General features: G+C 44.3%; 1 protein-coding gene across 2 annotated transcripts in view; it reads left to right on the top strand.

Annotated features, from left to right (window-relative positions):
* LOC129818339 (netrin receptor UNC5D-like) overlaps positions 1–23,693 on the top strand; it is a 298,807-nt gene that overhangs the window by 226,336 nt on the left and 48,778 nt on the right. For both annotated transcript variants that reach the window (XM_055874134.1, XM_055874133.1), the window contains exons 3-4: positions 18,750–18,893; positions 19,174–19,277. In XM_055874134.1, coding sequence (XP_055730109.1) covers positions 18,750–18,893; positions 19,174–19,277 — 248 coding nt within the window. The remainder of the gene's footprint in view (positions 1–18,749; positions 18,894–19,173; positions 19,278–23,693) is intronic.

The raw sequence follows: 23,693 nt of genomic DNA, 5'->3' as shown, positions 1-23,693 counted from the left end.
TTTGCTCGCACACGCTTTTTCAGTTCTTCCCACAAATTATCTACAGGATTAAGGTCAGGGCTTTGTGATGGCCACTCCAATACCTTGTCTTTGTTGCCACAACTTTGGAAGTATGCTTGGGGTCGTTGTCCATTTGGAAGACCCATTTGCGACCAAGTTTTAACTTCCTGACTGATGTCTTGAGATGTTGCTTCAATATATCCACATAATTTTCCTTTTTCATGATGCTATCTATTTTTTGAAGTGCACTAGACCCTCCTGCATTAAAGCACCCCCATAAAATGATGCTGCCACCCCCGTGCTTCACGGTTGGGATGGTGTTCTTCGGCTTGCAAGCCTCCTCCTTTTTCCTCCAAACATAACGATGATCATTATGGCCAAACAGTTCTATTTTTGTTTCATCAGACCAGAGGACATTTCTCCAAAAAGTACGATCTTTGTCCCCATGTGCAGTTGCAAACCGTAGTCTGGCTTTTTTATGGTGGTTTTTGAGCAGTGGCTTCTTCGTTGCTGAGCGGCCTTTCAGGTTATGTCGATATAGGACTCGTTTTACTGTGGATATAGATACTTTTGTACCTGTTTCCTCCAGCATCTTCACAAGGTCCTTTGCTGTTGTTCTGAGATTGATTTGCACTTTTCTCACCAAAGTGCATTCATCTCTAGGAGACCAAACGCGTCTCCTTCCTGAGCGGTATGACGGCTGCGTGGTCCCGTGGTGAACAGGTCCAGGCTGCAAAGCCACACGTCCATGCAGGGAAGTGGACTTCTCCACGGGCCTTTACGTTTAACCAATCCCTAGACCAGCCAAGGGCCATCCACTAGAACACCAGCCTTCCATTTGGAGAGATTAGGCCACTTTGTTCAGTGGCGCGAGCGAGTGACAAGAAAAAGAAAGAGATAGAAAGAGCAAGGGGGTTGGGGGTGGGATGGAGTAGACAGTGGATAGGTGAGAGACACCACTTCCATTCTACTGTAAGTAAGCTTGAGATCCAGACATGAACACCAAGCCTTGAGTGTGTCTGCTGATTTTTCTGGGAAAGAAAATGTAATTGCGTGTGCTCCAAAACGATACTCCTGCTGAGTTTACAGATTTCATCTCACACAAACACAGTGTTGTCTAAAACATGCATGCGCCAATAGATTCACTATCCCCGGGTCATCTAGCAAAGTCGAGCAAAGTTTATAACACAAGAAAAGAGTCTGGCTTGGCTTCAATCTGAGGTATATTTTTTGTTGTTGCTGTTTCTACTTTGAAGTTTAGATTAACAGAGTACTTGTGGATCAAGCCACGTATTGGATGATCTGAGTTTGTGTGTCAAATGGCCACACAGAGATGATAAAAAGAGCTGCTCTAAAATACTGTTCGCATTTAGAATAATTAACGTCAGCTGTCGGAGCTATCTGTTGATAGCAGAGCAGAGTTAGATGTGTTTGGAGAATAACGATCTGACTACTGGCTCCCTTGGTGAAATGACAGAACAGAACATTGAAGTTTGACTACCCAAGGAGACGGTTTGAAGTTTGGTCAACATTCACAAAGCCGCGGGACCAGACTGATTACCAGGACTTGTAATCAAAGCATGCGCAGACCAACTGGCAAGTAACTTCACTGACATTTTCAACCTCTCCCTGACTGAGTTTGTAATACCTACATGTTTCAAGCAGACCACCATAGTCCCTGTGCCCAAGGAAGCGAAGGTAACCTGTTTAAATGATTACCGCCCCATAGCACTTACATCGGTAGCCATGAAGGGCTTTGAAAGGCTGGTCATGGCTCACATCAACAGCATCCTCCCTGGTACCCTAGACCCACTCCAATTTGCATACCGCCCCAAGAGATCCACGGATGACACAATCTCAATTGCACTCCACACTGCCCTTTCCCACCTGGACAAAAGGAACACTTATGTGAAAATGCTGTTCATTGACTACAGCACAGAGTTCAATACCATAGTGCCCACGAAGCTCATCACTAAGCTAAGGAGCCTGAGACTAAACACCTCCCTCTGTAACTGGTTCCTGGACTTCCTGACGGGCCGCCCCCAGATGGTAAGGGTAGGCAACAACACGTCTGCCACGCTGATCCTCAACACTGGGCTCAGGGGTGGGTACTTAATCCCCTCCTGTACTCCCTGTTCACCCACGACTGCGTGGCCAAACATGACTCCAACACCATCATTAAGTTTGCTGACGACACAACAGTGGTAGGCTTGATCACTAACCACAATGAGACAGAACTGTCAGTGTGGTGCCAGGACAACAATCTCTCCATCAATGTGAGCAAGACAAAGGAGCTGATCGTTGACTACAGGAAAAGGTGGGGCTGAACAGACCCCCATTACCATCGACGGGGTTGTAGTGGAGCGTATTCGCAGACACGGCCTTTAAATCAAAACACATCAAACTTTTTGTCACATGCGCCATATACAACAAGTGAAATGGTTACTTACAGGCACTTAACTAACAGTAAAGTAGAAAATTATAAAAAGTAACACAATAAAATAAAAATAACGGGGCTAAATACAAGGGGTAGTGGTAGCGAGTCAGTGTGCGGGGGTACAGGTTACTTGAGGTAATTTGTACATGTAGGTAGGGGTGAAGTGACTATGCATTTGTAATACACAGCAGGTAGCAGCAGTGTACAAAACCAATGGAGGGTGTCAATGTAAATAGTCTGGTTGCCATTTGATTAATTGTTCAGCAGTCTTATGGCTTGGGGATAGATGCTGTTAAGGAGCCTTTTGGTCCTAGACTTGGCGCTCCGGTACCGCTTGCCGTGCGGTAACAGAGAAAACAGTCTATGACTTGGGTGACTGGAGTCCTCTGACACCGCTTATTATATAGGTCCTGGATGGCAGGAAGCTTGACCCCAGTGATGTACTGGGCCGTAGGCACTACCCTCTGTAGCGACTTACAGTCAGATACCGAGCAGTTGCCATACCAGGCAGTGATGCAACCAGTCAGGATGCTCTCGATGGTGAAGCTGTAGAACCTTTTGAGGATCTGAGGACCCATGCCAAATCTTTTCAGTCTCCTGAGTGGAAAAGGCGTTGTCGAGCCCTCTTCACAACTGTGTTAGTGTGTTTGGACCATGATAGTTTGTTGGTGATGTGGACACCAAGGAACGTGAAGCTCTCAACCTGCTCCACTGCAGCCCCGTCGATGAGAATGGGGACGTGCTCGGTCCTCCTTTTCCTGTGGTCCACTATCATCTCCTTTGTCTTGATCACGTTGAGGGAGAGGTTGTTGCCCTGGCACCACACGGCTTGGTCTCTGACCTCCTCCCTATAGGCTGTCTCATCATTGTTGGTGATCAGGCAAACTTGATGATGGTGTTAGAGTCGTGCCTGGCCATGCAGTCATGAGTGAACAGGGAGTACAGGAGAGGACTGAGCACGCACCCCTGGGGAGCTCCAGTGTTGAGGATCAGCGTGGCAGATGTGTTGCTACCTACCCTCACCACCTGGGGGGCAGCCCACAGGAAGTCCAGGATCTAGTTGCAGAGGGAGATGTTTAGTCCCAGGATCCTTAGCTTAGTGATGAGCTTTTAGGGTACTAGGGTGTTGAACGCTGAGCTGTAGTCAATGAATAGCATTCTCACATAAGTGTTCCTTTTGTCCAGGTGGGAATGGGCAGTGTGGAGTGCAATAGAGATTGCATAATCTGAGGATCTGTTGGGGCGGTATGCAAATTGGAGTGGGTCAAGGGGTTTCTGGGATAATGGTGTTGATGTGAGCCATTACCAACCTTTCAAAGCACTTCATGGCTATGGACGTGAGTGCTACGGGTCTGTAGTCATTTAGGCAGGTTGCCTTTGTGTTCTTGGACACAGGGACTATGGTGGTCTGCTTGAAACATGTAGGTATTACAGACTCAATCAGGGACATGTTGAAAATGCCAGTTGGTCAGCACATGCCCGGAGCACACGTCCTGGTAATCCTTCTGGCCCCGCGGCTTTGTGTATGTTGGTTGACCTGTTTAAAGGTCTTACTCACGTCGGTTATGGAGAGCGTGATCACACTGTTGTCTGGAACAGCTGATGCTCTCAGGCATGCCTCGGTGTTGCTTGCCTCGAAGCGAGCATAGAAGTGATTTAGCTCGTCTGGTAGGCTCGTGTCACTGGGCAGCTCGCGGCTGTGCTTCCCTTGGTAGTCTGTAATAGTTTGCAAGCCCTGCCACATAAGATGAGCGTCGGAGCCGGTGTAGTATGATTCAATCTTAGCCCTGTATTGACGCTTCACCTGTTTGATGGTTTGTCGCAGGGCATAGCAGGATTTCTTGTAAGCTTCCGGGTTAGAGTCCCGCACCTTGAAAGCGGCGGCTCTACCCTTTAGCTCAGTGTGAATGTTGCCTGTAATCCATGGCTTCTGGTTGGGGTATGTACGTATAGTCACTGTGGGGACGACGTCCTCGATGCACTTATTGATAAAGCCAGTGACTGATGTGGTGTACTCCTCAATGCCATCGGAAGAATCCCGGACCATGTTCCAGTCTGTGATAGCAAAACAGTCCTGTAGTTTAGCCACAGCAAATCAGGTTTCGAGAAAATCCGGAACCGCAGCCACTGCGTATTTTAAACTAATGTGAATAGTTATGACAGTTTGTTTTCACTTCTCTTTTGATTTCTTTGTAAATTGTCTGCTTATAGACTTGTGCTTTAATGCAAAGCTTAGTACAGGTTTCAAACCAAGCAACAGACATGAATATTCAGTAAAGGTGAGTGCAGTGAGTTCATTCCCAACAGATTGTGTGTGTGTTTGTGTGCGTGCGAGTCTATGCACGGTTCTGTGTCTTATACCATCTATGTGGCATTTTAATTCCACTGTGTACATGATTAGCATCAAGGCTAGACCCTGATGTTGCGTGCGGTTCTGCCTTATAGGTAAGCAGGCCAAAGGAAACATGAAGTGCGAGTCTGACTGAGGTTGACAGTCGCCCATGAAGCAAAGTGAAATAGTTATCTGCAGCGAACCCACTGTATTGTCATCTCTTTCTGCGGCAAGGGGTTAATGTTTCAGTGCGTGTGTGTGTCTGTGTGCTAACATCTCTCTGTGTACACACACTACATGTGTGATTCCCTAAGCAAATATCTAGGGATACACACAGGGAGATGATAGCGGGGCACTGATTAAAACATTATGGAACGTCGCCAAGATGAACATTCCCCTTTCATGTTCTAATCTCTCCTCCGCGGTACCTTCAATGTTCTAATCTCTCCTCCTCTGTACCTTTTATGTTCTAATCTCTCCTGCACTGTACCTTCCATGTTCTAATCTCTCCTCTGCTATATCTTCCTTGTTCTAATCTCTACTCCTCTGTACCTTCTAATCTCTCCTCATCTGTACCTTCCATGTTCTGATCTCTCCTGCACTGTACCTTCCATGTTTTAATCTCTCCTGCACTGTACCTTCCATGTTTTAATCTCTCCTGCACTGTACCTTCCATGTTCTGATCTCTCCTGCACTGTACCTTCCATGTTCTAATCTCTCCTCTGCTATACCTTCCATGTTCTAATCTCTACTCCTCTGTACCTTCTAATCTCTACTCCTCTGTACCTTCTAATCTCTACTCCTCTGTACCTTCTAATCTCTCCTCATCTGTACCTTCCATGTTCTGATCTCTCCTGCACTGTACCTTCCATGTTTTAATCTCTCCTCCGCTATACCTTCCATGTTCTAATCTCTTCTCTGTGCCTTCCATGTTTTAATCTCTCATCCACTGTATCTTTTATGTTCTAATCTCTCCTCCGCTGTACCTTCCATGTTCTCCACTTCCCATGCTCGAAAATCTCCATGGTTCTCCAATAACCACGTTGATCTATATTCCCTAAACTCTCATTTACTGAGAGCACAACATACTTCAAGCTCAGTTAAGAACAAGGTGCAAAGACTGAGATGCCGCAGCAACAACATGAAAGTTACAGTTCTGAGGATCTTCAAATGGCAACACAACACATTTCTCCTTCTCTCATTTTCTTATCCCTCTACAAGTTTCCCCCAGTCTTTCGATTAGGCAGAGCAGAACAGACTTGAATGCAGAGCTGGTAGAATAATGTGTGTAATTGTCGCTTACCAGATTGAGCCTACCATAGCAGAACGCTGCAACGCTGATAACTACACTTAGGAGGTTTTAGGAATGGTATCAGTATGGCATTAAAGCGGATCAATCCTGATGGATTTGGAGAGGAAGTAATGTTGGAAATATTATAAAGGTACTCAAATGAAGTAGCAGAACTTAGTCCAAATAGTATTTGTTAGGAATTTCTTGGGCCTGATTCCAAACCCATGTCTAGATAAGGAGGGACTGGAAAGATGTCTAACTGCAAGGGAGGAGTAGTCTGTAAGGGGCCTATGAGTAGGACACAGGTATTGGTTTAGAATTGGATCTTTGAGAGTGTGCGAAGGCGACAGGTATATTGCAGTCCCCGGTCCCAGATAGACAGAGTGGGATTGGAGTGTAGAAATGGTTAAGGAGGTAGAGAGACATGGAGAGAAAGAATGAAAGAAGAGAATGGAGAGGAAGGAGAGGAGAGAGGAGGGTAATTGTTCCTGACGGATCTTTAACTGGGAGACAGTTGATACCCAGATGAAGATGGAGAGATAAACAGAGATGGAAAATTGAGAGGGGGGAAGGAGAGAATATCCGTTCCTGTGCTCGCTTACATGGAAAGATAGAAGCGATAGTCGAAGAGGGAGAGAAGGAAGGAAAGGTGGGAGGGAGGAGAAGCAGAGGACAAGAGGAAAGGCTATCAGTTCCTGCAAACTCTTTGTTGAAGAGATATTTGAGGAGGAGAGGGAGAAGGAGAGAGGGAGGGAGGGAAAGAGGGCTCTCTGTTCCTGTGGAGGATGAGTCCAGTGTTGTGTATTAGGATCACAGTCGGACTGGCATCATCTACCTCCCACCAGGCAGGGGCTGAGAGAGAGAGAGGATGAGAGAGAGAGATACGGACACAGAGATACAGACACAGTAGCAGAAGTGATTCTGAACTACGGAGACAGAGAGACAGTAGAATATAATTGAGAAGTGAATGAGAAAGCAGTAAGAGAGACATTAAACATAGCAGAGTTATAATAACTAAAACTCACAAGCTTATTTACATCTAGGTTAACCAAACGATGTGGAGGAGGCAGCGAACACATGTGACTTGCAGCGTTTTTAATGGCTGAATTATCATGCCTTAATTTGTGCATTAATGTGTCCCTTTGGTACCGGGATGAAGTGTGACACACAGCTGGGACCAGACTGAAAATGTTGCTGGGAGCATGTTCCAATGTTCCGCTTGTCTGCCTGGGTTCATCTTGCACTTTGCCAGACAACCACCGTCCCCCCACAGTCCCCACATGCTGGGCGTCATGTCTCTAATGTCACATTGCGCAAATGTTTCCCCGAAGCAACGTTCAAAAGCGGAAAATGTGTCAAATGCTCCCCCTGAAGCTACCTGTCTGCCACCACAACCTGCAGCCCAAGCCACATTGACAACAAGCCTCATCTTGGTGTGCACGTCTGCCCTGTGAGCATCTCTAGTCTCTACAAACACATAGCATTTGGATAATCCCTGTTCCCTGGCCGCGGCGATAAGCGTGACAGAGACATCCAGGGCCGAGCGGGGAACTCACACACACACACTGTGCTGTGCCAAGCTTTGCTGGGTGGATCAGGAAGCACTTGTAGCTGGCGCACGGCTACTCCCTGCGGGGCCGCTCCACAGACCCAGCCAGAAGCCAGACAATGGCACAGAGAACCAGAGAGAGATCACAGCATAGGATCACTGCCAGGGAGAAGGATAGAGAGAAAGAAAATGGGAAGGATGGAGGGTGTGGGGAGCTGGAGAAAGAGGGGTGGGGGGAGAGCATGGAGAGAGAAGGAGAGTGGGGGAGAAAGAGGAGGATAAACTAGAGAGAGAGTAAAAACAGAACATCATTATCCATGCCGCCTTTAGAAGGAGAGGGTAGAGGAGAAAGAAAAGAGGGAGAGGGAGAGCAAGGGTGGAGGAGAGAGAGTGATGGATGCGTTATCTCCTCGTCATGGCACTCTGTCAAGATCCATTGGCAAGACCTGAGCCACAAGGCAGAGATGGAGAGACATGTGAAGAGAGGTACAGAGAGAGAATAGAAAATGGGGATAGAGGGATGGAAATGTAATGAAAAGGAGAGGGAAGAGGGGATATACTGTGCTGCTTGAAAGTATGTGAACCCTACAGGGCTGGTAATTAGGGACATCTCTGACATCTGTTTTGAGGGATTTTTGCCCACTCCTCCTTATAGAACTCAGCCAATTGAGTGAGGTTTGAGGGGTGTCTGGCATGAACTGCCCGCTTCAGGTCCTGCCACAATATCTCGATTGGATTTAGGTCAGGACTTTGACTTGACCAATCCAAAACACAAATCTCCTTTCACCTGAGCCATTCTTTGGTAGATTTGCTTGAATGCTTTTGGTCGTTGTCTTGTTGGAAGACCCATTTTCAGCCCAGCTGTAGCTCCTTGACTGATGGCCTGACGTTCTGTTCAATCATCTCCTGGTATACCTCAGAATTCATGGTTCCCTTAATGATGTGGAGTCCTACAGGTCCAGAGGAGGAAAAGCAGCCCCAGATCTTGACATTCCCACTACCATGCTTGACTTTTGGGATAAGGTTATTTTAGTGGTAGGCAGTGTTGGGTTTTCACCAAACATAGCGGTGTTGATTGTGACCAAAAAGGTCAATTTTGGATTCATCGTTCCAGACAATGGACTTCGAGAAACCTTCAGGTTTGTCCAGGTGGTCTCAGGCAAAGTTAAGACGGACAGTTTGGTTCTTTTTTGACAGCAGAGGCTTCTTCCAAGCAACCCTCCCATGAATGGCATTTCAATTGAGTGTTCTCCTCATTGTTGCACAGTTACCTGAGATGCAGCAAGGGATTTCTGCAAATCTCTAGAAATTTGGGTTGGCTTTTACCTGATTTATTATTGTTCTTGTGGCTCTTATGGATATTTTGGAAGGGTGTCCACTTCTAGGCCACGTTGCTGTCATGTTAAATGCTTTCCATTTGTAAATGATTTGCTTCACAGTGGACTGATGGAGCTCAAATCTTTTTTAAATGATTTTAGCCTTCCCCAGACTGATGTCCTCTGAGATCTCCTTTCCTTTCCTTTCTGCATGGTGTGCTTTGCATTCACCTGGATGGGTAACACCAAACTGACCAGGTTTATTATCTGAATTTATCAGAATCCCGCCCAAACTCTTTTCTAACGATCTCTCCTTTGATTGGTTCATTTGGTATACCACCTGATTCTACTTACCTACTTGATTTAACCAATGCAACTTGGGGTTCACTTATTTTTGCACCTGCGCTAATTCTTTTTTAATTTTGTTTTTCTACTACATGCATGATTTCCTCTACACCAACATATGGTATTGGTAAATATAAACCTGTTATGTCAGATCAAATAGACTGATTAAATGAAGATTCCATGGTAAAAACAAAAAAAATCTGTAATTGCACAATTGGTTCACATACTTTCAAGCAGCACTGTAGATGTATTGGGATTTACACACACATATACACATACACTAAATACATTTAGAAACACACAAAGAAAACATGAGTGAAAAACAGTTCAATAGCGGAATACCAGGTCACTGATACTGTGGCTAAGCTTTGTTGAACTTCACACAGTGTGAAGGATTCTGGGAGAAAGGGTGGCTTCCTGATTTTCTCTATCTCCCCTTCAGCAGCTTCACACTGACACCTGCTCAATAAGATATTACTCGCACATTCGTTTGGGAGGATTATTTGATAGCATTAGTCATGCCTTCTTTGTTTGGGCTACAAATGCATTCTTGGATGCACACACAGACAGACAGACACAGACACAGACACACATACATTCACACACACACGGCTCCTTTATGCCCCTTTGTAGAAAGGATGATCTGTTTCAAACCTACCCTAGACTCCTTTTCTACTAGTCTGGATGTTGTATCAGTAAACTACATACATGATAGTAGCGGAAAATAGAAATCAGTATTTTCCTTTTATTTGCTCTATTGAGAGAGAATACATTTTCCCAGAGAAACATCAGAGTTGTGCCACCTACAGAAGTTTAATATGTGTTTCTACTGCCCCACTGTACGGAGTCTGTCTTTTGTTGATACTTTTAGAAAGAAAAACTACTGGACACAGTTTATGTTCTGACACTATTATTCTGTGGAACAAACCAGAAGATAAACAGCATATTAAAGATGATAACAGTGTTGTGTTGACTAAATGTGACCGACCGCCTCGATTCGGTCTTATGTTGCAAAATTTTAAATGGTGTTTTTTACATTGGATAAAAGTAGAGACTCAGAACTAGAAAATGGTATATCATACACTGCTGCTGAGGAACAATGGGAAAGTAACTGCTTTGAAAGTTTATAAACTTGTAACCCCACTTTTGAGAGCTCTTCTTTGTCTACACGCATTCAGCATCGTTCACACCCTCTTAAGCTTTAGCCCCACCCATCTCTAACGAATCACATGTGAGGCCATGTGGTTAACACAAGCTATATCAAATCAAATCTATGTTTATTTGTCACATGCACCGGATACAGAAGGTGTAAATGTGACCCGTTTGGGGAAACTAGGCATACCCCCTTATCCACATCAACGGTACTGCAGTAGGGGAAGGTAGAAAGCTTCAAGTTCCTTGGCGTACACATCACTGACAAACTGAAATGGACAGCCCACACAGACAGTGTGGTGAAGGCGCAACAGAGCCTCTTCAACCTCAGGAAGCTGAAGAAATGTGGCTTGGCACCTAAAATCCTCACAAACTTTTACAGATGCACAATTGAGTGTATCCTCTTGGGCTGTATCACCGCCTGGTACGGCAACTGCAGCGCCCGCAAACTCAAGGCTCTCCAGAGGGTGGTGCGGTCTGCCCAACGCATTACCTGGGGCAAACTACCTGCCCTCCAGGACACCTACATGTCACAGGAAAGCCAAAAAGATGTCACAGGAAGGCCAAACAGATCATTAAGTACATCAACCACCTGAGCCACTGCCTGTTCACCCCGCTATTATCCAGAAGGCGAAGTCAGTACAGGTGCATCAAAGCTGGGACCGAGAGACTGAAATACAGCTTCTATCTCAAGGCCATCAGACTGTTAAACAGCCATCACTAGCACATTAGAGTGTCACAGCCGTCGTAGGGAGGAGACCAAGGTGCAGCGTGGTAAGCGTACATTCTTCTTTATTTAAGAATGAACACTTAACAAAACTAACAAAACGAACCGTGAAGCTATACAAAGAGTGCTAAACAGGCAACTACACATAGACAAGAACCCACAAAACCAAAAGGGAAAAGGGCAACCTAAATATGATCCCCAATCAGAGACAACGATAAACAGCTGCCTCTGATTGGGAACCAATTCAGGCCACCATAGACCTACATATACCTAGACATACCAAAACCCCTATATATACAAAAAAACTAGACAATACAAAAACAAGCATACCCACCCTCGTCACACCCTGACCTATCCAAAATAATAGAGAAAACATAGATAACTAACGTCAGGGCGTGACATAGAGGCTGCTGCCTATAGACACAGACTAGAAATCACTGGCCGCTTTAGGAAATGGAACACTAGTCACTTTGATAATGTTTACATATCTTGCATTACGCATCTCATATGGAAACTGTATTCTATATTATTCTACTGTATCTTAGTCCATGCTGCTCTCACATCGCTTGTTCATATATGTAAATATTTTGAATTCCATGCCTCACTTAGATTTGTGTGTGTTGTGTATATGTTGTGAAACTGTGAGATTGCACTGTCGGAGCTAAACTCAGCAAAAAAAGAAACCTCACTTTTTCAGGACCCAGTCTTTCAAAGATAATTCGTAAAAATCCAAATAACTTCACAGTTATAAAGGGTTTAAACACTGTTTCCCATTCTTGTTCAATGAACCATAAACAATTAATGAACAATGAATATCAATTAAACATGCAACTGTGGAATTCGCGTTTATCGTCGAAGGAATGAGCGTTATACCAAGTCCTGTACTCTGGAGCGGGATGGATTTGGAGGTGGAGGGTCCGTCATGGTCTGGGGTGGTGTGTCACAGCATCATCAGATTGCCTGCAATGATGGCTAGCGGGAAGGTTGCTGTCCCTTTCTGTGGCTAAACCAACTAGGCTCGTAATTTAACAATTTTATTCATATTTACAGATGGCATACAAGTTTGTTATTAAGGCACATGAAAGTTCACATGTTCCAGAAGACATTTCTGCCAAAAAACACATTGATAAAAAATAAATGTTTATATTCAAATGCCGCACCTGTGAAGTAATGACATGCAACATACACCTAGTTTCCTGAAAGGCTTTTATTGACAATTACATGAAGTTGATGCAAAGAGTCAATATTTGCAGTGTTGACCCTTCTTTTTCAAGATCTCTGCAATCCACCCTGGCATGCTGTCAATTAACTTCTGGGTCACATCCTGACTGATGGCAGTCCATTCTTGCATAATCAATGCTTGGAGTTTGTCAGAGTTTGTGGGGTTTTGTTTGTCCACCCGCCTCTTGAGGATTTCACCACAAGTTCTCAATGGGATTAAGATCTGGGGAGTTTCCTGGCCATGGACCCAGAATATTGATGTTTTGTTCCCCGAGCCACTTAGTCATCACTTTTGCCTTATGGAAAGGTGCTCCATTTTGCTGGAAAAGGCATTGTTCGTCACCAAACTGTTCCTGGATGGTTGGGAGAAGTTGCTCTCGGAAGATGTGTTTGTACCATTCTTTATTCATGGCTGTGTTCTTAGGCAACATTGTGAGTGAGCCCACTTCCTTGGCTGAGAAGCAACCCCACACATGAATGGTCTCAGGATGCTTTACTGTTGTCATGACACAGGACTGATGGTAGCGCTCACCTTTTCTTCTCCGGACAAGCTTTTTTCCGGATGCCCCAAACAATCGGAAAGGGGATTCATCAGAGAAAATTACTTTACCCCAGTCCTCAGCAGTCCAATCCCTGTACCTTTTGCAGAATATCAGTCTGTCCCTGATGTTTTTCCTGGAGAGAAGTGGCTTCTTTGCTGCCCTTGTTGACACCAGGCCATCCTCCAAAAGTCTTTGCCTCACTGTGCGTACAGATGCACTCACACCTGCCTGCTGCCATTCCTGAGCAAGCTCTGTACTGGTGGTGCCTCGATCCCGCAGCTGAATCAACTTTAGGAGACGGTCCTGGCGCTTGCTGGACTTTCTTGGGCGCCCTGAAGCCTTCTTCACAACAACTGAACCGCTCTCCTATTGATGATCCGATAAATGGTTGATTTAGGTGCAATCTTACTGGCAGCAATATCCTTGCCTGTGAAGCCCTTTTTGTGCAAAGCAATGATGATGGCACGTGTTTCCTTGCAGGTAACCATGGTTGACAGAGGAAGAACAGTGATTCCAAGCACCACCCTCCTTTTGAAGCTTCCAGTCTGTTTTTCGAACTCAATCAGCATGACAGAGTGATCTCCAGCCTTGTCCTCTTCAACACTCACACCTGTGTTAATGAGAGAATCACTGACATAATGTCAGCTGGTCCTTTTGTGACAGGGCTGAAATGCAGTGGAAGTGTTTTTGGGGGATTCAATTCATTTGCATGGCAAAGAGGGACTTTGCAATTAATTGCAATTCATCTGATCACTCTTCATAACATTCTGGAGTATATGCAAATTACCATCATAAAAACTGAGGCAGCAGACTTTGAGAAAATGAATATTTGTGTCATTCTCAAAACTTTTGGCCACGACTGTACATTGCGGTCTTCATAGTGATTAGAGATTAAGCACTTCCCCCAATGGAGAGGGAGTCATTATGATTTTACAGATTGCTGAATCAAATTCCCCCCTTTAATGGTCTTATTGTATTTAAACTGTAATCAAAATTCATAAACTAAGTCGCATGTCAGAAAGCACTTAAACCAGTGATTACATGATCACTGGCATCCATATAAAGCTTTTAGACAGACAGGCACAGGTCTTGGTATGGACCCAAGATGGGGTTCAAACTGAAATCTCTGACCTTGTACGAGTGTGACAAGACTAGCTGATGCCAAGTGCACTTGAAAAGTCTCTATAAGAAATTATCTACCTACCATTTGAATGTTGATCAATTACTTGAAAACAGTCATTTCTGGTGATGCTCCCCTAGGTTACTCTGCTTAATTTATGATAGCGGTGCACAACTCAGGCCCTTAAGTTCCACAGTCCTGTTGGTTTTTGTCTCTCCCTGGTACTTCTGAATGGCTGTATTGTGGACACACCTAGTTTAACAGGTAGAAATCAGTGTCAGAAAAATGTATCTGCAGAATTGCAGCCTTCGCTGGACCAGAGCTGTGGACCCCTCTCTTATGACTTCCATATTTCTGTTTATCTGTGTCAATTAATATCTCTCCAAACACATCTCTATCAAACAAGAATGACCTTCAACTGACTGTGCATGGCTGTCAGTCTGGTTTCAGACAGACACCCTTCAAATCACATCACATTATTGGTTTCCATTTTGTCTTGATCTACATTGTGGTCCTGTTTGTCTGCTGTGCAATGCATGCTGGGAGCGGCCCGCAGAGAGGACTCTTTGAGCCGAGAACTCACGTGTGCAGACACACATACACACACACTGAGGAGAGAACACACCACCATCAGAATGTCTGCATAATTTACTGTTCATACCCCACGATGGGCCGGTTTGGAACCATCTGTGAAATTGGGCTTATATAGCAGGCAGGGAGAATAGAGATATCATAGACGGAGCTGCTTTCCCCTTTGGAGAGCTGCCCTGAAATAGCTTTGAAGACTCTGCTTTCTAAGATAACCAGCAGAGCTTCCTTATTAAGCATTAATGGTCCAATACAGTCTCACATAGTTTTGTGTAGCCCTACAGTCTGTTGCTGTTGGACAGTGAGCCTTTTATGTTCCTGTTAGTTGAATTCAGTACAACAAAAATAAATCAATTAATTACCAACCATATCCCTACTGTTCATGATTATGGGTTGAATCACAGCTTGAGAAATGCATTGAGAAATTGAGGTTTGAAGTGAATTATACACACACAGATATAAAAACAAGGTGGTGTGTGTACCTCAAGCTAAGATGGAGTCTTTTCAATACCAGGATCCAGCTGACAAATTGCAACACACCTTTTTGTGGAAAAGGAGGATAACGTAGTTCTAAAAGAACAAGGGTTATGTTGGAATTTTGTGTATGTAATTTTACCCCCTCTCTATTTATACCTGTGTTCTCTGTTTGTCTGTTGCCAGTTCGTCTTGTTTGTTCATGTCAACCAGCGGTTTGTGTCTCAGCTCCTGCTTTCCCAGTCTCTCTTTTCTCGCCCTCCTGGTTTTGACCCTTGCCTGCCCCTGGCCCTGAGCCTGCCTGCGACCTGTACCTTTGCCCTCCTCTGAATTACTGACCTCTGCCTTACCCTGAGCCAGCCTTCCGCCCGCTATCGTTGCCCCACCTCTGTTTTTTTTTACCCCTGCCTACCTATTTCCTGCCCCTGTTGGAATATTAAACAATTGTTTATTCGACATGGTCTGTATCTGGGTCTTACCTTCATACTTGATAGTATTTATAATGCCCTTTTTACATCAGCTGATGTCACAAAGTGCTATACAGAGACCCAGCCTAAAACCCCAAACAGCAAACAATTCAGGTGTAGAAGCACGGTGGCTAGGAAAAACTCCCTAGAAAGGCAGAAAACTAAGAATAAACCTAGAGAGGAACCCGGCTCTGAGCGGTGGCCAGTCCTCTTCTGGCTGTGTCAGGTGGAGATTATAACAGTACACGGCCAAGATGTTCAAACGTTCATAGATGACCATCAGGGTTAAATAATAATAATCAGAGTGGTTGAAGAGGGTGCAACAGGTCAGTACCTCAGGAGTAAATGTCAGTTGGCTTTTCATAGCTGAGCATTCAGAGTTCGAGACAGCAGGTGCGGTAGAGAGAAAGAGTCGTAAACAGCAGGTCCGGGACAAGGTAGCACGTCTGGTGAAGTGGTCAGGGTTCCATAGCCGCAGGCATAACAGTTGAAACTGGAGTAGCAACACGACCAGGTGGACTGGCGACAGCAAGGAGTCATCAGGCCAGGTAGTCCTGAGGCAATGGTACTAGGGCTCAGGTCCACTGGGAGGGGAGGGAGAGAGAGAGAATTAGAGTACTGTGCCTTGCAAATGTATTCATCCCCCTTGGTGTTTTTCCTATTTTGTTGCATTACAAACTGTAATTTAAATATATTTGTATTTGTATTTCATGTAATGGACATACACAAAATAGTCCAAATTGGTGAAGTGAAATGAAAAAAAAAGATTGTTTAAAAAAATTCCACCCCAAAAAGACACAAAAGTGGTGCGTGCATGTGAATTCACCCCCCTTGCTATGAAGCCCCTAAATAAGATCTGGTGCAACCATTTACCTTCAGAAGTCACATAATTAGTTAAATAAAGTCCACCTGTGTATAATCTAAGTGTCACATGATCTGTCACATGATCTCAGTACATATACACCTGTTCTGAAAGGCCCCAGAGTCTGCAACACCACTAAGCAAGGGGCACCACCAAGCAAGCGGCACTTTGAAGACCAAGGAGCTCTCCAAATAGATCACGGACAAAGTTGTAGAGAAGTACAGATCAGGGTTGGGTTATAAAAAAGTATCAGAAACTTGGAATATCCCACGGAGCACCATTAAATCCATTATTAAAAATGAAAAGAATATAGTACCACAACAAACCTGCCAAGAGAAGGCCGCCCACCAAAACTTACGGACCAGGCACGGAGGGCATTAATCAGAGAGGCAACAAAGAGACCAAAGATAACCCTGAAGGAGCTCCACAGCAGAGATTGGAGTATGTGTCCATAGGACCACTTTAAGCCATACACTCCACAGAGCTGGGTTTTACGGAAGAGTGTCCAGAAAAAAAACATTGCATAAAGAAAAAATAAGAAAACGTTTGGTGTTCGCCAAAAGGCATTTGGGAGACTCCCCAAACATATAGAAGAAGGTGCTCTGGTCAGATGAGACTAAAATTGAGCTTTCTGGCCATCAAGGAAAAAGATATGTCTGGCGCAGACCCAACATCCCTCATCACCCCGAGAACACCATCCCCACAGTGAAGCATGGTGGTGGCAGCATCATGCTGTGGGGATGTTTTTCATCGGCAGGGACTGGGAAACTGGTCAGAATTGAAGGAATGATGGATAGAGATTTGAGACTGGATCCAGAGATTTGAGACTGGGACGGAGGTTCACCTTCCAGCAGGACAATGGCCCTAAGCATACTGCTAAAGCAACACTCGAGTGGTTTAAGGGGAAACATTTAAATGTCTTGGAATGGCCTAGTCAAAACCCAGACCTCAATCCAATTGAGAATCTGTGGTATGACTTAAAGATTGCTGTACACCAGCGGAACACATCCAACTTGAAGGAGCTGGAGCAGTTTTACCTTGAAGAATGGGCAAAAATCCCAGTGGCTAGATGTGCCAAGCTTAAAGAGACATATCCCAAGAGACGTGCAGCTGTAATTGCTGCAAAAGGTGGCTCTACAAAGTATTGACTTTGGGGGGGTGAATAGTTAAGCACGCTCAAGTTTTCAGTTTTTTGTCTTATTTCTTGTTTGTTTCACAATAGAAAATATTTTGCATCTTCATAGTGGTAGGCATGTTGTGTAAATCAAATGGTACAAACCCCCCAAAAATCCCTTTTAATTCCAGGTTGTAAGGCAACAAAATAGGAAAAATGCCAAGGGGGGTGAATACTTTCGCAAACCACTGTATACTTACATTTACATTTTAGTCATTTAGCAGACGCTCTTATCCAGAGCGACTTACAAATTTGAAAGTTCATACATATTCATCCTGGTCCCCCCGTGGGAATTGAACCCACAACCCTGGCGTTGCAAGCGCCATGCTCTACCAACTGGTCTAGGACACCGGATAAGACAGGAGAATACACCAGAGCCCCCCGACACAAACTATTGCAGCATAGATACTGGAGGCTGAGACTGTGGCCCCGTTCGATAATACTCCCGGACAGGGCCAACCAGGCAGTATATAATCCCACCCACTTTGCCAAAGCACACCACTAGAGGGATATCTGCAAACCACCAATTTACTACCCTGAGACAAGGCTGAGTATAGCCCATGAAGATCTCCTCTTCGGCACGAACCCGAGAGGGCGCCAACACGGACAGGAAGATCACGTCAAAACAGTGTATGGGTGGAAATGAAACAGTAATCTGAGTAATCTGACAGACACTCCTCTCTCTGTTGACCTCTTCATCTATTTGGGACTGATAATCTGTTATCGCCTGGATATTTAATCTCCCGTCTTTTCAATCTCGCCAAGTCTCATGATTACATCGTGTGACACTCTGTTTTGATCATTTTAGCTATACATTTCTTATAATCTGAGTGATCATTTGGATTATAATATGGATGATGTAATCTGTGATGATCATCTGTGATGGCCTCCCGAGTGGCGCAGCGGTCTAAGGCACTGTATCTCGGTGCTTGAGGCGTCACTACAGACACCCTGTTTCAAATCCAGGCTGTATCACAACCAGCCGTGATTGGGAGTACCATAGGGCGGCGCACACCGTCGTCTGGGTTTGGCCGGTGTAGGCCGTCATTATAAATAAGAATTTGTTCTTAACTGACTTGCCTAGTTAAATAAAGGTTAAATAAATAAATAAAATAAAATGGTAATCTGGGATTATAACCTGTGTCCCTGCAGGGTTGAAGATCCGGGAGGTGATGATCAACGTGTCTCGTCAGCAGGTGGAGGATTTCCACGGCCCCGAGGACTACTGGTGTCTGTGTGTGGCCTGGAGCCACCTGGGCACCTCCAAGAGCCGCAAGGCCACCGTACGCATCGCCTGTGAGTAGCAGAACCATACCAGCAGAGAGAGAGGGAGAGAAAGAGAGAGAGGGGGGGTAGTGAGTCAGGAAAGATGAGTAGATGAGAAAGCTAGAGAGAGAGTAGGGGGGTGAGTAATTGAAGGAGAAAGAGAGAGGAAGTAAGCGGATGAAAATATATATATTTGGAGTCAAATAAACATAAAATGAATCCTATTGCCTAAATGAGAGTGCTGTTTGATTTAATCCCAGAAACTCTCATGAATTTAATCCTGTCTTCGTTTGTCCCTCCCCTCTCCCAGACCTGAGGAAGAACTTTGAGCAGGATCCCCAGGGGAGGGAGGTGCCCATTAAAGGCATGATTGTGCTGCACTGCCGTCCACCAGAGGGAGTGCCTGTCGCTGAGGTAAGGCCTGCATGTTTCAACTCACAATATACACCGATTTTCATAATAATTTGCTTATGAAATCTCATAATTAAAATTCCTCAGACATAGAAGTATTTTACACCATTTAAAGATAAACTTGTTGTTAATCCCACCACAGTGTTCGATTTCATTAAGGCTTTACGACGAAAGCACAACATATCATAATGTTAGTTCAGCACCTATTCACAGAAAAACACAGCCATTTTTCCAGCCAAAGAGAGGAGTCACAAAAAGCAGAAATCGAGATAAAATGTATCACTAACCTTTGATGATCTTCGTCAGATGATACTCATAGGACTTCATATTACACAATAGGTGTATGTTTTGTTCGATAAAGTTCATATTTATATCCAAAAATCTCAGTTTACTTTGGAGCGTGATGTTCAGGAATGTTTTGCCTCCAAAACATCCAGTGATTTTGCAGAGAGCCACATCAATTTACAGAAATACTCATAATAAACATTGATAAAAGATACAAGTGTTTTGCATGGAACTTTAGATAAACCTCTCCTTAATGCAACCGCTGTGTCAGATTTCAAAAAAACTTTGCGGAAAAAGCACACCATGCAATAATCTGAGTACAGCTCTCATACGCAAAAACAACCCAAACAGATATCCACCATGTTGTGTAGTCAACAGAAGTCAGAAATAGCATTATAAATATTCACTTACCTTTGATGATCTTCATCAGAATGCACTCCCAGGAATCCCAGTTCCACAATAAATGTTTGATTTGTTCCATAAAGTCCATAATTTATGTCCAAATACCTCCTTTTTGTTTGCGCGTTCAGTACACAATCCAAACTCACGACGCGCGGGCAAGTCCATGCGAAAGTTCAGACGAAAAGTCATATTACAGTTCGTAGAAACATGTCAAACGAAGTATAAAATCAATCTTTAGGATGTTTTTACCATAAATCTTCAATAATGTTCCAACCGGAGAATTCCTTTGTCTGTAGAAATGCGATGGTATATCTGCCAGACCTCTAACTCAAAGAGCCCTCATTCTCCCCTCCTTCACAGTAGAAGCATCAAACAAGGTTCTAAAGACTGTTGACATCTAGTGGAAGCCTTAGGAAGTGCAATATGACCAATACCCCACTGTGTATTCGATAGGCGATGAGTTGAAAAACTACAAACCTCAGATTTCCCACTTCCTGGTTGGAATTTTCTCAGGTTTTTGCCTGCCATATGAGTTCTGTTATACTCACAGACATCATTCAAACAGTTTTAGAAACTTCAGTGTTTTCTATCCAAATATACTAATGATATGCATATATTAGCAGCTGTGCCTGAGTAGCAGGCAGTTTACTCTGGGCACCTTATTCATCCAAGCTACTCAATACTGCCCCCGGCCATAAGAAGATAACAGCCTAAAGTTGTTTTCTTGCCCACAAAGAATTAATCGGTTACAGTTATTTGTTCAAAGTTGGATTACTACTACAGTATCCAAGACACATCTACATTTCTCTTTAGATTTGAGAGTGGCAGATTCACCCCAGTTGAACTGCTTCCACTACTAGACCCATTCCCTTCAGCATCTGAGTGACTTACTTTTGTTATGTGTGTTTACCCCCGAGTGGAGATGTAGAGATGGTGATATAGGCTTGCTGTATACTTGAGGCAATACCTATCTCCTTGCGTCCACACGTTATAAAGTGGAGGTTGAAAAGTTATGACTTACTTAGGTGCCATGGATATATTCTCTGTGTTGGTGCTCCTCTCTGGTCTCATGTCACTTTCATCTTCAGGGTGAATAAGGAAGTAGGTTTTCGCTGGCTGGTTTACTTTCAGTGGCATGAGTGGTATGAGAGGTGTGTGTGTGTGTGCGTGTGCGCATGCGTGAGGGTATATTTGTGTACATGTGTGTGTGTGTGTGCAAGTGGTTTTGTGTGTCATAGAGTGTCCTTTCTGTCAGAGAGAGAGTGTATGTCGAACCGTGTGTCTTATACATATGGATGTGTTTTGGATTGCCTTGGATTGGAGTGTGTATGTGTGTGTGTGGTGCTTGTGTGTGTTTGCACCTGTGTGTGTGTGCTTACGCCTGTGCGTCTATGTAATGAATGATTCAACCCACACAAATGGTCCTGTGCTGTAGTGCTGGTCACCCTCCATGCATTGTGGTCATCAAGTAGGCAAGTCCTCGTGCATTTATGAATGTGACCCCAGCTATGGAAGAAATTGGTTAAATAATACGTAGTACGTAGTGAATCTGGGGCATTAGTATTTCTTAACTCCCTCTCTAACCGAATGTCACATCATGGACTTTACCACCCCCTGTTGAGAATGTAGCTCTGAAGACATTTTGGCTCAGAGGGAGGTTCAGAAACTATTTAGAGTTGAAGCAAATGAGGCCGCGGATGCAATCTGATTAGCCAAACTACTGTGTGTGTTTGGCTGTCGAGACTTCGTTTACTTTGGTCACGCTGTTAATTTGAATGCTGTTTCACATTTTGCTGCAATTTGCATAGTACTGTGAGTTCATGTAAACACATTATTGCTACTGAGCTAATATAAGCACTGCACATTTGAATCAACATTTAATAACTTGCCAACAGTTCACCCTCATGTATCTATGCATATGTAATGGGTGTGATTTTCCAATACATAAAAAGCAATGCACTACAAATCATCATAGCATCCTCACATGCCACATCTCTCCCAGCAAGCACATTTGGTTCCCTGGAAGTTGTGGGAACGTATGTTTTTGGTTTCACATTGGTTGCGGGAACAAAGCTATACAAAACAAAGCAAAAATTAAACGTTCTGAGAACAGAAGTGAACATTTCGCCTGAACATTTTAGAACAAAAATGATAGGTCATTTGGAGGTTTTAGAATAACTTTCTTAAAACTTAAACTGAATGTTTCAATAAGACAACACATATATTTTTTATTGTGAAACAGAGTCAGTGAGATTTGAACCTATAATATATCCATGGAATTAGTCCACTGCACCATCAGGATAGAGCTAGCATGCCATGCTTTTTTACACATACAAAGCTGTTCATTTTAGTCTATTCAAACAGACCCCATTTCAAAGGAAACAAGCACTCATTAAGATCAGGTGTGGCCAATTAGTAGGCGCGGCCAACGCACTTGAACACCTGAAAGAGAGAGTTTTGTAGATGCTCAGAATGGAATGTATATGTTTTAAAATAACGTTCTTAGAACATTCTCTGAGCCATTGCCTCCTCTCCCGAGTGGCGCAGCGGTCTGAGGCACTGCATCTCAGTGCTAGAGGCGTCAATACAGACCCTGGTTCGATTCCAGGATGTTTCACAACCGGCCGTGATTGGCAGACCCATAGGGCAGTGCACAATTGGCCCAGCATCGTCCGGGTTAAGGTTTGGCCGGGGCCGTCATTGTAAATAAGAATTTGTTCTTAACTGACTTGCCTAGTTAAATAAAGGTTAAAAAAAATTAAGTATATTGTGTTTTGTGGAAAGGTTTCACGTTCTGAGAACAGAATGTATGTTTTTAAATAAAATTCTTACAACTTTTTCTGAAAGTTACTAAAGTTTTCTTGTGTTTTTTATGGAAAGTTTTCTTAACAATTTGAGAACATGACTTTAAATAAAACCATAAGGAAACCTGTAGTAAACTTTATGCTTGGAACAATTTGAGAACATGACTAATGTTTGTCGTTTGAAGGAGACCAAGGTGCAGCGTGGTAGGCGTACATTCTTTTATTTAAATGTTCCACCAAGAAAAAAACAATAAACAATACAACAAACGAAAAGCTTTGTCGCGCAAACTACATGCACTCAAACAAAGATAAGATCCCACACTGAAGGAGGGAAAAAGGGGCTGCCTAAGTATGATCCCCAATCAGAGACAATGAAAGACAGCTGCCTCTGATTGGGAACCACACTCGGCCAAACACAAAGAAATAGAGAACATAGAATGCCCACCCAAATCACACCCTGACCTAACAAAACATAGAGAATAACAAGGATCTCTAAGGTCAGGGCGTGACAGTACCCATCCCCCCAAAGGTGCGGACTCCGACCGCAAACCTGAACCTATAGGGGAGGGTCCGGGTGGGCATCTAATCTCGGTGGCGTATCCCCTGCTCCCTACGCTGAAACCTCCGCTTCTATGGAACCGGACCGTGGATCGTCGCCGGAGACTCCGGACCGTGAATCGATGCCGGAGGAACCGGACCGTGGATCATTGCCGGAGGCTCTGAACTGGGAACCACCGCTGGAGGCTCTGGACTTCAGATTGTCGCCGGAGGCTCTGAAATGGGAACCCCCGCTGGAGGCTCTGGACTGCAGATCGTCGCTGGAGGCTCTGGACTGCAGCTCGTCGCTGAAGACTCTGGACTGCAGATCGTCGCCGGAGGCTCTGGACTGCAGACCATCACCGGAGGCTCTGGACTGGGAACCCCCGCT

The sequence above is a fragment of the Salvelinus fontinalis genome, chromosome 21 (assembly GCF_029448725.1).
Source record: "Salvelinus fontinalis isolate EN_2023a chromosome 21, ASM2944872v1, whole genome shotgun sequence".
Classification (NCBI taxonomy): Eukaryota; Metazoa; Chordata; class Actinopteri; order Salmoniformes; family Salmonidae; genus Salvelinus; species Salvelinus fontinalis.
This window is presented reverse-complemented; position numbering and strand designations above follow the sequence as displayed.